The sequence below is a fragment of the Pipistrellus kuhlii genome, unplaced genomic scaffold (assembly GCF_014108245.1).
Source record: "Pipistrellus kuhlii isolate mPipKuh1 unplaced genomic scaffold, mPipKuh1.p scaffold_m20_p_6, whole genome shotgun sequence".
In the NCBI taxonomy this organism is placed as follows: Eukaryota; Metazoa; Chordata; class Mammalia; order Chiroptera; family Vespertilionidae; genus Pipistrellus; species Pipistrellus kuhlii.
The window spans coordinates 23,112,400-23,130,872 of NW_023425562.1; the positions used below are offsets into that span (position 1 = coordinate 23,112,400).

An 18,473-nucleotide genomic window follows, 5' to 3' on the forward strand; every position below is an offset into this window, starting at 1 on the left:
CAGTGGTTCTCAGTGGTTAGATCATCAGCCAGAAGAGTCCTGGGTTCAACTCTTTGTCAAGGCCCTTGTGGGAAGCTACCAGTAAATATGGCTATCGCACAATGATGTTTCTTTCTTTTTCTCTCTCTCCTTCCCTCCCCTTTCCACTTTCTCTGAAAAAGCAATGGAAAGGGTATCCCCAGGTGAAGATTAACTAAACAAAATACAGGGTAAGCCCCTGGCCGGGTAGCTCAGTTGGATAGAGCATCCTCCCAATACACCCAGGCTGCAGGTAGAAGAATCAACCAATGAATACATAAATAGGTGGAACAACAAATCGATGTGTCTCTGACTCCCTGCCTCCTCCTCTATCTAAATAAGAGTAAGAATTTTATTTGACCTTCCAAATTCTTTTCCCATAATTCCATGGGAAAGGGGGGGACCATCTCTAGAGAGGAATACACTCATCAGCCATTTACAGCTAAGCAGCCCATCAGGGAAACAGAAGGGGAAACCAGGGGCCTGTTTGGCAAGAGGAGGGGTCTAACCCAAGACTGCCCACACCTTGAAGGATCCCAGCCTCCTAGTCTCAGCCAAACCACCAAGACCTCACTTCCAGAGTTGATGAGACTTCGGCGGCTGCCTCCAAAGGGTAGAAAATTTAATAGGTTCCAAACAACAGGCACATCTATCAATGGCAACAGCTTTCCATGAAGGCTCTTAGGGAGAAAAATTGGGCCATGGTGGCCTTCAGAGGTGTGAGACAGCAGGGCGGCACTCTGACATTTAAAAAAAAAAAAAAAAAAACCTGCCCGTTCCAGGGGTGGGCAGGCTCTGGTGGTGATAAGAGGGTGGGTGCTGCAGACCTTGCTGTAGTCATGGCAACAAAGCCGTCTTTAAGGGCCTTTTCCAGAAAGCTGAGTCAGGTATTCCCCCTGCCCCTTTAATGATTTAATTCTGATGGGGATGTATTGCTAACCGCATCTCATCTCTCAACTTGGAACGATGACAACAAACAGCCTCTATAGACTGAGCCACCAGGGAAGCGGCTCACCCTTGATCGGAAAGGCCTTTCGGGGAGCTGGCAGGACCTTGTGATCCCACAGGGCTGGCCCCCCAGCAGCCCTCGGCTGCCCCCTCAACCCGCCTCCCCCACAGGAGCCTGGTTCTGAAGGAGTTAACGTGGGCGAGCGAGGAAGGCAAGGACAGAGCAGTGACTCAGGGAAACCGCGCTTGGCACGGAGCAGGAAGCAGGAAGCGGCAGAATCCCCCCTCCCGGTGACATTTCACTGAAATCTTAATAATATGGGGAGGTCTATGGGTATTAGGAACCGAGCATGCAATTAGATGGCTCCCGCACGGGTGCCTTGTGCAGCGCCCCGAATAATCCCGCTCAGCACTTCCTAGCTGTCCCTGACTTCGGGGCGCCTTACCTCAGGATAACCAGGCCTCTTAGCTTCCCTGAGCCACACCGTATTAGCAGCTAAGACTGTCTTTTTATTACACACAGAGCACCAGGCAGTGTTCAAAATGCCCTCCGTGTCCTTCCCTCGAAGCCATCGCCCCCACGATCACACACACGAGTGGCGGGGCTGGGACTTGGACCCGGGCAGCATGGCCCTCGAGGCCCACGCTGGGCCTCACGCCAGAGAGGGGCCTGTCTCAGCTCTGAAGCAAGACGGCTTCCTAATTCAGGGTCTATGTTTAAGAGCACGCTGTCAATTTGCCTCTTTCTTTCTCCGCTGCAGATGGTGGTGTGGGAGGAGAAAAGTTCAATAAGGAGCTTCAGGAATTAACTGGGAGAAAGATGGAAAACAGTGTTTGTCCCTCCTTGAGGGTGCACGCCAGTCTCTCAAAGGCAGTCCCCTTCACCTCCCAGTCTCCCAGCGGTGGCACGCCAGAACCTGGCCTCTGACACAAAATAGACTGGGGGGGTGGGAGGGATGTCTCCACAGCAACCTCCCCTCCCTGATGCTCCTTTCCCATCCCCATGCAGGCCTCCCGGACAGGCTGCACCCCACCCCCACCCACATCCGGAGCCTGAGTCACCGCGCCCGCCATTCCCCAAAGCCTAGGAAATGACACGTCATTACAGGGAGCTGTGTCCTCCGGGGAAAGGACCAGCCCTGTGGTGTGCTTTTGTGGGTGTAACATTCCCATAATGATGTCGACAGCAAGGCCTGCTGGGGCCCGAACGAAAAGAGAAACTGGTCAACAGGCATCATGGGCCACAGACGTATGGTGGGCCAGAGATGGACAGATTCCGGCAACCCAGGATGAGTTGGTCACCCTCCATGGAAGTCGGGGGACACGTACTCTGACAGGCCTGACCTGGGTGAGGTTGACAGGGTGCCACCGGGGCTGGGGGCCATGTTCTGCTGCTGCCCATCGTGTGGCCTTAAGAAAATCACTTAGGTAGCCTCTGTGCTTCCTCTTTAGTAACAGGGACATCACCGTACCCAGTGGGGTATGAAAGAGCTAAATGAGTTCATTCGTGTGAAGCTCTGAGTATAATACCTGGCAAAGAGCATGCACTCGGGAGCTGTTTTCTTTTTTTAAAATCAACCCTCATTCCTCCTCCTCTTCTGCCGCCCTTCCCCAAAAGCAGAGTTTGGTTTCTGTTGAATTGATGCCTCGGGTTCAAAGGTACAGAAAGGCCAAGCTACGAGTGGAGACCGGAATCCACCCGGGGCCTTGTGGCTGACTGTGAAAAGCCCAGGTGTCCGGGGGTGCCGGCGCACAGGCCGGCTCTGGCTCGGCACCAAGCGCCATGGCCGGCCCTCACCAGGGCCGCCTTCAAACGTGACCGCACGCTGTTCTCCGAAACAGCAAAGCAAGCAAGCGGCAAAGCAAGCAAGCGGAGCCTAGTTAATCATTTCAAAGCACTTCCCCAAGACCCGAGCAGGTACCCAGGCAGGCCTCCCTCCCCAGGAATCCTCGGCCCTCTGCAGCCAGTAATTACATCATCATGAAACAAAAGCCCCGAACTTCCTCCAGGCCCAGAACAGAAATGAGAAATCAGAAGCAAGGGGTGGGGGAGGGGCACTTTTTTTTTTTCTCTCTCTCTCTCTCTCTTAAGGTAGAGAAGGCCCGAGTCAGGAAGAATACCAGCAAAAATAGCTCTCGGCCAAACCCTCTGCTCACACAGAGCGTGTCTCCTAGACACACACAACCTTGGAGACAAGGCCTCGGCCTCCTCCACGGAGGCTGCCCTCTGGCCAAAGCCAGGCTTCTACAGGGTCCTCCGGCCACACGCGAGTGGGAACGCTCATCATCCAGGTCAGGAAAGGCGGGGAGGGGGCCGGAAAAGAAATGAGGCCGTGGAAGGAAAGGCCTTTCTTAACGTGGGAGAATGTCCATGTCCCAGGAGCCTGGGAGGCCAGGCAGGCGAAGGGCGGGTAACCGCGGGCCCAGGGGCGCTTGCTTACCTGCCATCGAGAAAGCTCTGCTGCTCAGAGGGTCTAGCCTCTCTTTTAAAGCGAACAGAAGCTCACACACCGCAGACATTCCTGCTTCCGGATCCTCGGCAGCCTCTCCCAGGGGGAGGAGGAAGCAGCTGCGAGGACAGGCTAAGAGTCACACTTACCAGGCCAGCCCTGGCCTCGTCCGCCGCCCGGGTCTCCCAACGGGGCAAGGACACCCTCACCTCTGCCATCGGGCATGCAGGGGCCGGGCGGCGTGCCTCCGCTCTCATCTGTCACCCTGGACAGACAGACAGCAGCTCCTCGGAGCTGAACACGGAACGTCTCCGGCCTGCGCGGAGGAGCTGTTCTCTCCCGGGTGTAATAAAGACAGCGTGCATTGGGGACAGCAGGGGGGAGTGTGTGGTTTGTAGAGGTGCTTTTAGTTTGTTTGTTTGTTTTTAAATAATTGTTTATTGTTTCATTAGCTTTAGTTCTGATGTACCTCTCCCAGAAATGAGAAAACCATCTTCCCACTATTGATGCAGTGGCAGGGTCTCTGTCTCTTCCCTGTCTCTCTCCCTGTCTGATCTGATTCTCTCTCCCTTTCCCTTTCCCTCTCTCTCTCTCTCCCTCTCCTTCTCTCTCAGTAATGAAGAAATGGCGATTAAAGGGCATATTCATATGTAAAAGGTGAACCAGCAAACCCTCCTGGAGGACAGAAATTGCTTCACTCCAGGAAAAAGAGGCTGATTTACAAATGAATTCACTGTTTGGCCCTCAACAACCAGAGGCAAACTGCAACCACCCCAGCCCTCTCTCCTCCTCAGCTGGGACCAGGCCTTCTGGAAAAAACGACAACATCTCAACAGGAATTTCCTGATTGCAGAATGCCAAGCTTTTTCAAAATGTGCACAGAGCAGGGAGGCAGGGCTCAACTCCCTACAAGAAGCTACGGATGGCACCCCACCCGCCCCCTCCGCAGGCCCAGGCCAAGGGCTGCGGCGCCCCTCGCGTGTACCTACGAGGGCCCTGAGCACAGCCAAACCACCACAAAGAAAATGTGGAATAACCAGTTGCCTTCGGCCTTTGCATCACAGCTGGCTGAGGAAGCATTGGCAGGAGGAGCTGGTTCTGCATTATTTACCCAGGCTGCGGAGACTTGGCGGGCCCCGCCCTCCAGCCCAGATCAGGTTCTAGAAAGCTCAGGTGCAGATCAGTGGCCTGCAAATTGCCACAGGGAATTGTAGCGTCACAGGGCCAATTCAGAAACCAAAAACAAGCTCAGGCTGGCAGCAGCTGAAGCCGAGAAGTGGGCTGCGAGCAAAAAAAAAAAAAAAAAGGGGGGGGGGGTGCAGAGGCTCCAGGAAGGGGCAGATGCAGAAGGAGGTGTGGCTAATAACCAGGCATTGTTCCCCATGGCTTGGGTGGGGGTCTGGCCTAAAGCCACCTTAGCAATGAGAACAGACACGGGGGAAGAAGGCACAGGCCCTCCACAGGCGCCTCGTCAGGTTCCTTTGGGGAAGCGAAGATTTCAGACCCACATCCCAGCTCATCATTGATGTCTCTACCTCTCTCTTCCTTCCTTCCTATCTGAAATCAATAAGAATATTTTTAAAGAAAAAAGACAGCGTGGACTCGGCTTGCAAAGGCCTGCAGAAACCCCCAGGAAACAAACACTGGGCTTTTTAAATTCTTCTTTCTGATCCCATTCCCATCCTTAGCGATGTAAGATCATTTTTAATGGCTGTGGGGCAAATGGATGGTAATGTTTATCAATGTTTATGTAACTCTCACTATGTACCAGGCACTGCCCCAGCCAGGGACCGTATCTGCATCCCAGCACCTGACACACAGGTGGAACTCAAACATGCCTCCCCTCCCCACCCAGACATCAATCAGGGGCCCCTTTTAAGGAACTCGGGTGTTCAAAGCAGGAGTTCTCCACCAGGTTTCCCGGGAGACCGGTGGCAATGTCTAAAGACAGGCTTGGTTGTCACAACAAGGCACACAGAGGGGGCAGCTCGCATCTAATGGGTAGAGGGGTCTAAACACCCTACAGTGCGCAGAACATCCCCACAGCAAGGAATGACCAGGCCCACACTGTCCCAGATCCCGGGCTGGGGAACCCTGGGTATAGAAGCTTCCCGTGAGCTGCCAGGCAGGTCTCACCTTGTGTAAACACACCACCCACGGAGGTACCTGTCTCTGTTAAGTGGGAGAGTGATGCCCCATGTTTCACCTGGCAGCCCGACTTCAGGTTTCAAAAGGAAGACAACAACGGGACCAGTCAGTCCCTGAGCAACTCAACAGACATCTGGGCTTCCTTGGGAACTGTCTGGAAGGTCCCTGCCACTGTGGGAGGCAGCCAGACACAAACAGTGGTAATAATAGGTACCTTCTGTTGACCACTTATCTGTGAGGCACTGTTCTAAACACAACGTTCAGTTTCCTTACTCCTCACCAGTTCCGCAAGAAGGAGGGGACTAAGGACCCCCCATTTTATGGATGAGAAAACTGAGGCCCGTGGGAAAAAGCAAACTCGTGATGAAGTGGCTAATAAACAGAGAATGAATATAGGCATATAGACTAAGGCAGTGTTTCACAACCTTCTCTCATGATGAGAATCACCTGGTGGAGTTGTTAAAACACAGATTCCTGAATCCCAACTAAGAAGTGCTAAACTAGAATTTTTGGGAACATATAGGTAAAACTGCATACCTAACTTAGTGCTCTGTATATAAAATCTGTCTTAGAGCACTAGTTAAGTATGCAGTTTTACCTATATGTTCCCAAAAATTCTAGTTTAGCACTTCTTAGTTGGGATTCAGGAATCTGTGTTTTAACAACTCCACCAAGTGATTCTCATCATGAGAGAAGGTTGGGAAACACTGGACTAAGGCACTGATTACAAATGGACAAGAAGCAGAGCAGGAGAAATACTAAGAATCGGTGAATGCACGCTGGGGGGGAAATGTTTTCTATTTCCTTCTCCAACTGGGCTCATCGTATGCACAGATATTGTTTCTTCCCTAAAACACTACACTAGGAATCCTCCCAAGAACCCATGGGGTGGGAATGGCACTTTTGGGTGCATTGAATAGGCGAGACTCAGACAGGCAGGCAAAGCTGGCATGCCGCAGGTCAGAGCAGCACACCCCCCTAGGGTGGGTGAGCCACCTTGTAATTCTCCGTCACGAAGGCATGCTGGGTGCTGGTCGCTGTCCACTCAGCGCTGTGGTTCAGTGTGGGGGGCTCTGGAGCCTCATTACTAGGTTGGAACCCAAGCCCCACCACCTGCCAGCTGTGTGTCCTTTAGCAAGTTACTCAGCCTCTCAGTGCCTCAGCCAATTCAGCTGTGCGCGTTAGGATGCTCCTAAAGGGGGTCGTTAGGATTAAATGAGACAGTGCATGCAGACCGAGCAGCATCGGCACAAAGCACCACCAGTTCTTACTAATGCGATTCCCCTGTGGGGGGAGGAGGAGCCAGGGCGGAGGGAAAAAAAGAAAAGAAAAAAACAACAGTAACCCAGAAATTTCAAAGCAGTTTCCCCAATCTTTTTGTGTCTTCACGGCGATTAGCACCAGCCTGTTTCTGGAAAAGGTTCCCTGGTGGGAATCACAAACTTGTTAAGCCCTCTCAGGCGGGCACAGGTTCATCCAAATCAGGTTCTGGAGCCCGAGAGGGCTCGGGATTTCACCCGGATCAAAGCGGACGGGCCCAGGCGGCCCACAGCCCCGGCGCCACCCTTCCAGGCTGAAGGTCACCCCAGGACTCCTCCAAAGGCACTCTCCGCCCCACTCCAAAGAGGCTCAGCTCGCCTGGGAAGAAGCTGACCTCGGAACCCTCGTCATCTGCAAAATGCACTGGGAATGCCAAACCCCGCACGGTCAGGATGAAAGCGAGTGCCTACGTGGACCCTGGCACACAGCGAGGGCTCTGCGAGGGGCGTTCCTTCTCTGACCATCATCACGTCTGCCGTTCAAATTCAGCCCAACCTTCACAGCTGCCACCTTGATTCAAACTCCCTGCCCCCCTCCAGCAGCCTTCTTCAAAACTCTAATACAAATAAGCCGAAACCGGTTTGGCTTAGAGTAGGGGTGTCGAACTCAATCAGAGAAGGGGCCAAAATCTAAAATCCAGCCTAAATCGCGGGCCGAATGGTTTACTGAACAGTCATAAACTGTCATTGTGATGGAAACGCAGCGGAGTGCAGTGATGACAGCGCGGTGCGGGCCACATTGCAAGGCCTGGCGGGACGGATTTGGCCCGCGGGCCTTGTGTTTGACACACGTGATCTAGAATGTCTGGTGCCTAATTTTTCTAGAGTTGGCAACTTCTGCTTTTAGCTAAAATGTCACCTCCCCAGAAAAAAACCCCTGACCACTCAGCCTCCACCCACTTTATTACATCACTAGTGACCCAGTGCACGAAATTCGTGCACATTAAAAGGGAATTAATTACTAGGGCAATGGAAGCTAAAGAGAAAATAAACAAATGGGACTACATCAAAATAAAAAGCTTTTTTACAGCAAAAGAAACCATCAACAAAACAACAAGAAAGCCCACTGTGTGGGAGAACATATTTGCAAATAACACCACTGATAAAGGTTTAATCTCTAACATCTACAGACAGCTGATACAACTAAATAAAAGGAAGATGAATGATCCAATTAAGAAATGGGCAAGGGACCTAAATAGAATATTTTCAAAAGAAGACAGAAGGAAGGCCAAAAGGCACATGAAAACATGCTCAAAGTCACTAATTATACGAGAGATGCAAATCAAAACAACAATGCGGTACCATCTCACACCTGTCAGAATGGCCAACATCAACAAATCGACAAACGACAAGTGTTGGCGAGGTTGCGGAGAAAAAGGAACCCTCGTGCACTGCTGGTGGGAATGCAGACTGGTGCAACCACTGTGGAGAACAGTGTGGAGTTTCCTCAAAAAACTGAAAATGGAACTCCCATTTGACCCAGTAATCCCACTCCTAGGAATATATCCCAAGAAACTAGAAACACCAATCAGAAAGGATATATGCACCCCTATGTTCATAGCAGCACAATCTACAATAGCCAGAATTTGGAAACAGCCTAGGTGCCCGTCAGCAGATGATTGGATCCAAAAACTATGGTACATCTACACAATGGAATACTATGCTGCCATAAAGAAGAAGGAATTCTCATCATTTGCAGCAACCTGGATGGAATTGGAGAACATCATGCTGAGTGAAATAAGCCAATCAATGAAAGAGAAACACCACATGACCTCACTCATTTGTGGATAATAAAGAGCATTATAAACTGATGAACCAAAAGATAGATATAGAGACAGTAACGCAACAAGCAGATTGTCAAATTACAGCGGGGAGGGGAGGAGGATCTGGGGGAGATAATAGATTAACCGAAGGACTTGTATACATGCATATAAGTACAACCAATGGACATAAAACTATAGGGAGGGAGGGGATATGGGGGAGGGAGGGAGGGGGGCAAAAAAAAATCATTAAAATATGTAAAAAAAATAAATTAATTAATTAAAAAACAAACAAACAAACAAAAATAAAAAACCAAAAAAAAAAAAAAAAAAAGGGAATTAATTAGATGAAGTAATTTAATATTACTATTTGCCCTTTCTCTATAACAGAAGTGTCAGAGAAGAAAGAAAATTAGTAAAATGTATATGAAAACCTTCCTCCAGAGTCTGGGGGGGGCACACGAAGGGACCCAGAGTCAAGTTCCTGCCCACCCACATGCACCTCAAAATCACATGAGATCCAAACCTGGCTTCTCCCCCTCCCCATTGGGCTAGATCCAGACCTGGCCAGTCCCACCCTTGTCAAGCCCCGCTGGGCGGGGGCACAGCCTGAATTCCCCCGACCCAGCACTGGGCATGCACCTTGAGGTCCTCTGTCTAGCCCCACAGGGTGGTGGGCATAGCCTGAGGTCCCCCGTCAAGCCCTGCCAGGTGGGAGACACAGGAGGTCCCCTTGTCAAGCCCCACGGGGGCGGGGAGGGAGGAGCCTCAGGTCCCTGCTGATTGCTCGTTAAGGCTCCTTAAGGGAACTTGTCCTCGGCTGTGGGTGCAGCCACCTTTTGCGATGGAGTGATGGTCAATTAGCATATTTCCTCTTTATTAGATAGGCTCTTTCTTGCTTCTTCACTGCAGTCTTCTCTAGCTGAAAATGTGTGAAAATCAAATTCTTTTCTGCTGTGAAAGAAAATTCTTTTCTACTTGTTTATAGCATCGCCTTCAGAATGGACGCTTGAGCTCAGTTCTCCTTTCCTTGCTGGGGCTCAGGGCCTGGCTCAGACGTGCCCCCCCCCCCCCATGCACATCTGACCAGCTACAAGCAGGAGAGATTAACGGAGTGCATGGTGTGCCGAGCAGACCTGACTCACAGGAAACTCCAGTTTTCCTTCCCCGGTCTGAGGGTTTCTCGCAGCAAAGCCAGAAGGCAGGGGGTTGTGCAGTCAGCAGGGAAGATTACACCGGAGGCAGCCTGGCCATTTCAGGCCCGAAAGAAACAAGCAGGAAATGCCCTTCCCACAGCCACTCAGCCTTTCTTGTTTCTTGCCTAAAAGAGCCCATTTCACCCAAAGTAGGGAATAAAGTAAGGATTTCTGTTGTGAATGTGAGGGGCCCATGCAGCTAATAAACACAACTACTGAGAGCCAAAGGGGAGAACTCAGGTGTTTTCAGGCCACCCATTTCCTAGCTCTCTCCATTCTTCCTGGGGAGGGCTATTGCTTAAGATCACTTAATGTTTAAAAAAAAAAAGGAATGACTTCCTCCAGGGAAAACACTCAATGTCAAGCTCCCCACTGGGAGACCCCCACACTGTGCTGGCACTTTAACCAAATTTTTTAGTCCTGATTCTTTGCCCCTTTTCTTATCAGACCCTTTGACGTCTGAAGATCTCTTCTCAACACCTCCCTCGACCCCTGAGATGAATCTAGATTTGAAAAATTCCTATTTGTCAACAACTCGAACCAACTAGTGTATCTGGCCCCAACCCAAGAAATAACAACCTGGTTGGAAGGACAGTGTGTGGGGGGCAAGTACCCGGAGGATGGTTAAGGGGGTGAAGGACAAATAACTAAGTCAGCCTCACTCAGAACAGGACCCTAGTGATAGCTGGCGAGATGGCCCAGGGGTCAGGGGAAGCAATGGCCAGGAAGGATTCAGTCCAGGACAATGACCTTCAATCTTCTTTATCTCGTGGCACACATAAACTAATCGCTAAAATTCTGCAGCACACCAAAAAATATATTTTTTCCCAATCTGTCTCAAAAAATAGGTGTAATTTTGACTCATTCACACTGGACAGCTATTGTATTGATGGTTGTGGGGTTTTTTTTGTTTTGTTTTGTTTTACAATCTAAGGGAAAAGAGGTCAATGCCCCTGACTAAATACTGGTCAGGTATTGCATGTTTTAAAAATTCTTGCAGCACACCAGTTGAAAGTCTCTGTCAAGAAGATCAATTTCCAGCTTCTCTTAAACAAGTAAATATAGGAATCAGAAGATCCAGCCACACAGGACCCCATTTCCACATGGAATAATCCTGGCAAGATTCCCCTTTGCCAGGGACGCTATAATTCTTAACTCTCAGAGAATTACATCCAACCTTGAAAATCTCCCATATATAAATATATATACATATATATTTTATTGATTTCAGAGAGGAAGGGAGATAGAAACATCAATGAGAGAGAATCATTGATTGGCTGTCTGTCTCCTGCACTCCCCCCACTGGGGATCAAGCCCACAACCCGGGCACGTGCTCTTGACTGGAATCGAACCCGGGACCCTTCAGTCTGCAGGCCGACATTCTATCCACTGAGCCAAACCAGCTGGGGCACCTTGAAAGTAAATCTCTTAAAGACAGAGTAAAGTGGAGAAGGCGGGTAAGTAGAAGGGTGAGAGATAAGGGATACTTTGCTAGAATGGCCAAGATCTAGAAAGTTCAACCTCATCATGGCTTAAGTTTGTTTATATTTTCAGATACTCAGAAAGGGGAAGTATATATATAAACACAGAACTGTTAATACCGATTTCCAGACAGGATAGGATTTTTAGCTTTTTCTCTGGCTTATGTCAAGGAGATACACTGATGTTTTTCTTTCTCCCTTCCTCTCTCTAAGCATGTCCTCGGGTAAGAATTTAAAAAACAACAACATTAATTGAGCAGCTACCATAACAACACCAGACTCCAGTCTGTCAAAGAAGTGAGAGAGACCTGGTCCCTATAGCAGTCCCGGTGAGGAGACACGCCGGTAAATTAATTTTACAATAAAGTGTTGTGAAGGCTGGGGAGAGGGCAAACCCCCAGCATATCCCCCAGCCAGTGAGTGCCAAGATGCCAAAGAGCCTGACAGAAAGATAGTTCAAGCGGGGCCTTGGTAAGAAACGCTAACTTGGGAAGACAAGACGAGAGCCATGTTTTCTTTGCAGAACTTTTCAAAACAGAGCAGACCCAAGAGATCAAGCAAAATTCAGACTCCAACACAATACTCCTTTACTGAGCATGCTCCATGCTGTGCCAGTCCCTGGCTAATTCAGGGTTTTCACCTACAGCATCCAGCTCGGCACTCACAACACATCCATATATGTATTAAGGCAGTGGTCAGCAAACTCATCAGTCAACAGAGACAAATATCAACAGCACAACGATTGAGACTTCTTTTGAGAGCCGAAAACCGACTTCTGAGCACGGGCCACCAAGTTTCAATCACACTGTACGTGGTATTTTGTGGAAGAGCCACCCTCAAGGGGCCAAAGAGCCACTGAATTAAAATAATTAAAGCTTTCCATGGCGACGGCAGGGTTCTCGATCTGGGCTGCATAGGGCTCAGCCTCCAAGGAAAAAAATGGCTCGATCTCCTGAGAACGCGCACACTCGGTAAATGCCAAGGCTGGCGCAGCGACAACGCCTGGCTCGGAAATGACTCGGCTCATCCGTGGGTCCGTGTCGGCGGGGAAGAGGGTGTTACCAACTAAAATTTGGTCAGAGGACCTGGAAGGTCATACGGACGAGATGCAGTCATAGGATTTGAGAACTTGGAGCCAATTGCTGTCAGCTTTTCTAATTTTCCCGAGAAAGAATACTGCTGCCTCTCTCCCAAGGTGCCTGAGTAGTCACTTCATCTTCTGTTGGGGAACAACCTCCTCCCGGATGTGGGCGATTCTGGTGGGTCTTGGTGTCCAGACACCAGCCCTTCCCCGGCCACAGTGCAGGCAGCACGTGACATGGGGTGAGACGCTCCCCGGGGACTTTGCCCTGTGGCTCCGGAGGAGGCTGTGCTCAGTTCCACTCCCCAGAGCAGGCCCAGGCCTCCAGCCTTCCCATCGCCCCAGGAGCCACCTGACCACCTTCTGCTTCCCCTCCCTCTCCAGCGAACCAGCGGCTCCCGCTGCTCACAACCAAAGAACACAACAGGGAGGGATGGATGATGGATGGATGGATGGATGGAGTCGGGTAGGGACTGAAGCAGGGGATTCCCAAACCACGAGAAAAACAGGCTGCAGGATTAAGTGTGTCTTCACTGAGCCCGGATCGCCACGCCTCGGATTTGGGGGCGATTAGGACGGAGGGATAAGACTTCTTCCCATCAGCCTTTGCAAACCTCACACGGTAACCGTGATGACTAGAGCACTCAGAACCCCAGCAGCCCAGGCTCATCATCACAACTGCAGGCCCGAGTGCATGCAATTTCCTTGCCTGACCCCAGAGGCTCAGTCAGAAAGGTTCCCTAGACACAAAGGCTGCCCCTGAAGACAGGAGCTCAGTTCCAAACAAAGAAGGCCATCCAACGCGGCCCCTGGGGAGAGAAAGGTCTCCCTCGAAACGAGATGACCCCTTCTCCCGTTCACAAACTCCCCATTGGAACAGGAGCCCTGGGAGAGGCAGTCCGAACAGCGGCAGAGCATCTTTCTTCCAGTGCCTCGGAGGCCCACAGAGAAGAAGCCAGCCTGAGCCTGACTGCCAGGTCACCCTAACCAATTCTTCATTTCCTGTGCCTCCCTTCCGGATTTACCTCCAAGCCCTCCTCCCGCAGGGTGTAAGTGGGGGCAGGTGTAGAATGTGGTAAGTAGGATCTCCACCTAACAAGTTTACCAATACAAACTCATCCCGGCTCATGCCAGTTCTAATCATGGCTAACATTTCTGAGCGCCCGCCTCGTCCCAGGTACCATTCTGAGCACTCTGTATGTGTGAGCAGATTTAATCTTCACCAAAACCCTCTGTCTTCAGCATCCCCGCGTATACGAGGAAACTGAGTCACAAAGCATAACCTAACGAGGCAGGGCCCAAGCTAGAATGGAAATCCAAGGAGCATGGCTCCAAAAGCAAGGATTTTCTATGTCTTCATTGCCATCCTGCATCTCGAATGGAAGGGGGCCTAGGACATGAGGAGAAAAGGAGCCTACATCTTAGCAGAGAAGACCATCAACAAACAAACAAGAATGACAAGGTCATGGTCAAGGGAGATGAGGAAAATCAGGAGTGATTTTGAGGAACCGTCTGGAATGCCACAAATATTCAATTATCTTGCTCCGGGTTGTGGTCCCATTAGCGCACATGTGTTACAAGTTCATCCAGCTGTACGCCGAAGATTTAAAATGTACCAGAAAAGTAGTAAACAAATGGCAGATGGTGCGATGCTACAGATAAGTAAGGGGAGAAGGCTGGAATGATCCATGTGGTAATGGACCCATTTAATTCTATATAAAGGTAGAAATACCTATAGATAAGATGTACCCGGTATATAGATGGGCTAGGAACACTTTTCCTTGCTGTCTGCTGAGAGGACCTAGGATCAAAGACTCATCAGTAGCAAAAAGCACCCTGAGAATGCGGATCCTCGTTTCCAAGGCTATTCTCCAATAAACAAAAGCAGGATTCCTTGGGCAAATGACCAATCCTAGGACTGTGACAGAAAACACACAAGATGAGCCTAAAGCATCTTGTAGTGGCAGGAAATAAAAAAGTGTTCAATTAATCAATCAATCAGTCAACCGCCCTATGATGTCAAAGGGATACTGAAATGCTCCCAATGGCCAAAGCTGAAGTAATTTGAGCAGCAAAGTAAATTAGTACGGGACTGTATAACCCACTGGTCGGCAAACTTGTTAGTCAACAGAGCCAAACATCAACAGTACAACGATTAAAATTTCTTTTGAGAGCCAAATTTTTAAAACTTAAACTTCTTCTAATGCCACTTCTTCAAAATAGACTCGCCCAGGCCGTGGTATTTTGTGGAAGACCCACACTCAAGGGGCCAAAGAGCTGCAGGTGGCTCGAGAGCCGCAGTATAATCCACGGGTATAATCCAAAGTAGAAAATAACTGAGTCCATGATGATATAAATAAATGACTGAATAAAGAAATGGGGGGAAAAGAGAGATCTCCCCTACAGAAGAATTCTAAGTAATTGATGTAGATATTCTGGCCTTAAGGAGGAGGAATCTAACTCCCCACACCATGTGAGCTGGACACTGTGACTTCCTTCTAAAGCATCCAGTGTGGAAGGCAAGAAAACTGACCAAGCATTTGTGGTCAACGTCAACATAAGCAGTTTACAATATGTACCCTGAATACGATGTGACGTATTCTGTGACACTTTATTCTGCGGTCTTCTTCCCCAAACCCCATTATTCCAGCCTACCCCAGCCCAATGAGAAAAAAAAAAAAAAGTCAGATAAGTCTCAGTTGAGTGACACAGCACAAAATACCTGACCAGTATTCCTCAACCCTCCCAAAGTCATCAAAAGCAAAAACTGAGAAGTTGTTAGAGCCAAGACAAGTCGAAGAAGAATATCAACTAAATATAATGTGGTATCCTATGTGGAATCCTGGGACAGAAAAGGGACGTTAGCCCTAGATGGCATTGCTCAGTGGTTAGAGCACCAGCCCGCACACCGAAAGGTCTTAGGTTCAATTCTTGGTCAAGGGCATGTACCTGGGTTGTAGGTCAGGATGCGTGCAGGAGGCAGCCAATCAATGTGTGTGTCTCTCTCTCCTGTCAATGTTTTTCTCTCTCCCTCTCTCTCTCTCTCTCTCTCTCTCTCACTCTCTCTCTCTCTCTCCCCCCCCCCTTTCCCTCCTTTCCAAAATCAATGGAAAAATATCCTCTGGTGAGGATTAACAGAAAAGAAAAAAAGAAAAAGAAAAAAAAAACACAAAGAAAAGAGACCTTAATGGAAAAACTAAGGAAATGTGAACAAAGCATGGACTTTTAGTTGGTAACAACTTCCTATCGATGGGTCTCTTGTGACAAATGAAGCATACCAACACATGAGGTGAATAATAGAAAAACTCAGGGGGAAGGGGGGAGAGCAGGGTTGATAGGAGAATACTCTGCACTGTCTTCACAGCTTACCTGGAAGTCCAAAATTAGACGTTTATTATGAAAAGTAACAGAAAATAATGAAACGGCGCCTTTGGCCTGTGTGGCCACCGAAGGCCTCTCTGAGGAGCTGGTGTCGGAGATGAATCCGAGAGATGAGAAACAGGCGGCAGGACCAGGGCACGGTGTTCCCAGCCAAGGGCTCAGGGCACACCGGCCTGAGGAGAGAACTGAGGGCCAGGGGCCAGGAACCCCCGGGGAGACAGGGCAGGAGCGAACAGGATGTCACCACGTGAACAAGCCGGCCCGGGCAGGGAGAGCACAGGGGCCTCAGACGTGAGCCTCAGGGCCCTGGAAGGCCCATGGAAGGGCTCAGCAGGATGGGACAGATCTGACCTATGCTTTTTCGATCGCCCGCGCTGTGACAGGAAGAGTGGGGGAGATAAGAGGGCCAGCGGTCACCCAGAGTGGTCACACTTCATGCAGCAGTCAGAGGAAGATGCCACCTGGTGAGGAGCTAGGAGTGTCTAGGGTAGGGGTGTCGAACTCAATCAGAGAAGGGGCCAAAATCTAAAATCCAGCCTAAATCGAGGGATGAATGGTTTACTGAACAGTCATAAACTGTCATTGTGATGGAAACGCAGTGGAGTGCAGTGATGACAGCGCGGTGCGGGCCACATTGCAAGGCCTGGCGGGACGGATTTGGCCCGCGGGCCTTGTGTTTGACACATGTGGTCTAGGGAGATGGGAGAGGAGCCGTCTCCACACTTACAGGGAAGAGAAAAGGGTGCTTCCACCTGTTCTCAATAGGGCGAAGGGTGTACTGATCAAAGCAGGCCTCCCCCACCACCACCACCCGCCAGGACAGTGACAATCCCGGACGTGGACTCTTCTTCTTCTTCTCCTTCTTAATATATTTTATTGATTTTTCACAGAGAGGAAGGGAGAGGGATAGAGAGCAAGAAACATCAGCCAGCTACCTCCTGCACACCCCCCACCGGGGATGTGCCCACAACCAATGTACATGCCCTTGACCGGAATTGAACCCGGGACCCCCTCATCCGCACACCGACGGATGCACAGCCTTCAAAATACTCTGAGCATTCTTTCTGTAGGGGAAGCCCAGGGCGGGAGGAATTTTAGAATCTAGGCTAACCCCTCATTTTACAGAGAAGACGGCGGAGGCACAGACACAGAGGTGTCCACGCCCCACAGGGAAACCGAACAGCAAGAGACCCCCGTCTCCAGCGTCCTGTCTCTGGGCTCTCCCCCCACCCTCTGACCACAAGGTGGGGGCGGGGCGGGGGCCGGGGCCACCCTCCCTCATCCGCTGCCTCACAATACCCCTTCAGGAAGGTTCTTTCCTTGCCCAGGACTCCCCCACAGACGGCCCCCACGGGCTGGACGGGGACTGTGATGAATGATGAAGCACCCCCTGGCTGGGCCCACCCTGCCCACCTCTCCCCTTCCCCCATCCGCCAGGCACAGACCACCCACATGGGCAGCACGGCCTTCCCACAGGGGGTGCCTCCCGCCTCCTCTCTGGACCCTCCTCTCTGGACCAGGCCAATCCCGCATCTGTCAGGCCAGCCCCAGCCACAGCCAGCTCCCACCGCCCAGGTCATAGCCCTGACTGTAGGAGCCCGATCACTGCCCAACAGGACAAGCTTACAAAAATCCTCCAAAACCTTTGTCATTTCAGGGGCATTGGGGAGCCACTCTCATGGGGCTGTCTAGCTAAGATAGATGGGAATCTCTCTGGGTGAGTCTGTTAACAACCAGCCCCCTCCCCAGCCCTCTGGCCTCCCGGTGCCCACAGCGCCGGGCAGAGCGCTCGGAGCAGGCACGTGGCGCCTCTGCCAAGGATTAGCAACAGCGTGGCACAGCCATGACGTGCAGAGATGAGCGTTCTCGTCAGCCAAAGATATGAAAAATACTCCAGTCGCTCGTTGTTTTTTTTTAACAAGCACCCTGGAGGACCTGCTTCCCTTTGGGGGAAGCCTCATAAAACCTCACACTCCCCCACACCAAACGCACCAGCCCCTCAATGAGAAGTCTGAGGAGCCCAACAGACAGGTTTCTGCATCAGAAAACATCCACTGTGTTCGCTCCAATTTGCCAAATGTTGCCCTGCATGCACATCCTGGTCCCCGAATCCCAGAAAGACTTGCGTTTTCCTCCACTTCCGTGATTCCAAACGGGTCAGGTTTATGAACACAAGGAACCCAGCCGCAGCTGGGGATGGCTCGCTCCCAGAACATATGTTATTTAAACTCTGATTCCTGAAAGTCACCCTGCAGAGAGAGGCAGCCAGCCACCCTTCGTCAATATTAAAAAAAAAAAAAAAAAATGTGTGGTCATGGACAATCCCCGACAGGTCGGCCTACCTGCACGGGCACGCCCGGGGAAGAAAAGCAGAAAGAGATTTTCTCCATAAATTAGGCTCACCCATCGGAGGTCTCACACGCCTCAACATCAGAGGAGGCTGCAGCCACCCTTCGCTGCACCACCACAAGAAAAAGAAATTCCAATTTCCTCCGCTGATCCGGAATAGATAACGCGAGGTTTTTTACTCACCTTTGGAGCGAGTAGAGATATCCATGCCCTCTACCACCTCCTGTTCTGCTTTGATTTCCTCCTCGGCCAAGCTGAAACAGAGCAAAGGACGGTCAGGTTTAGGGAGACAGAGAACCTGCCCCAGGGGCCAGCTAGCTATTTAGAAGTCCTAACGGCAAC

General features: G+C 50.6%; 1 protein-coding gene across 32 annotated transcripts in view; it reads right to left on the minus strand.

Annotated features, from left to right (window-relative positions):
• The window catches only part of ZMYND8 (zinc finger MYND-type containing 8), a 101,573-nt gene that overhangs the window by 73,019 nt on the left and 10,081 nt on the right, over positions 1 to 18,473 (minus strand). For 29 of the 32 annotated variants that reach the window (XM_045574770.1, XM_045574786.1, XM_045574782.1 and 26 more), the window contains one exon: positions 18,315 to 18,385. In XM_045574770.1, coding sequence (XP_045430726.1) covers positions 18,315 to 18,385 — 71 coding nt within the window. Of the gene's footprint in view, positions 1 to 3,407; positions 3,554 to 18,314; positions 18,386 to 18,473 lie in introns of those variants that run through there. The other 3 variants (XM_036418321.2, XM_045574778.1, XM_045574769.1) reach the window with 2 other exon arrangements.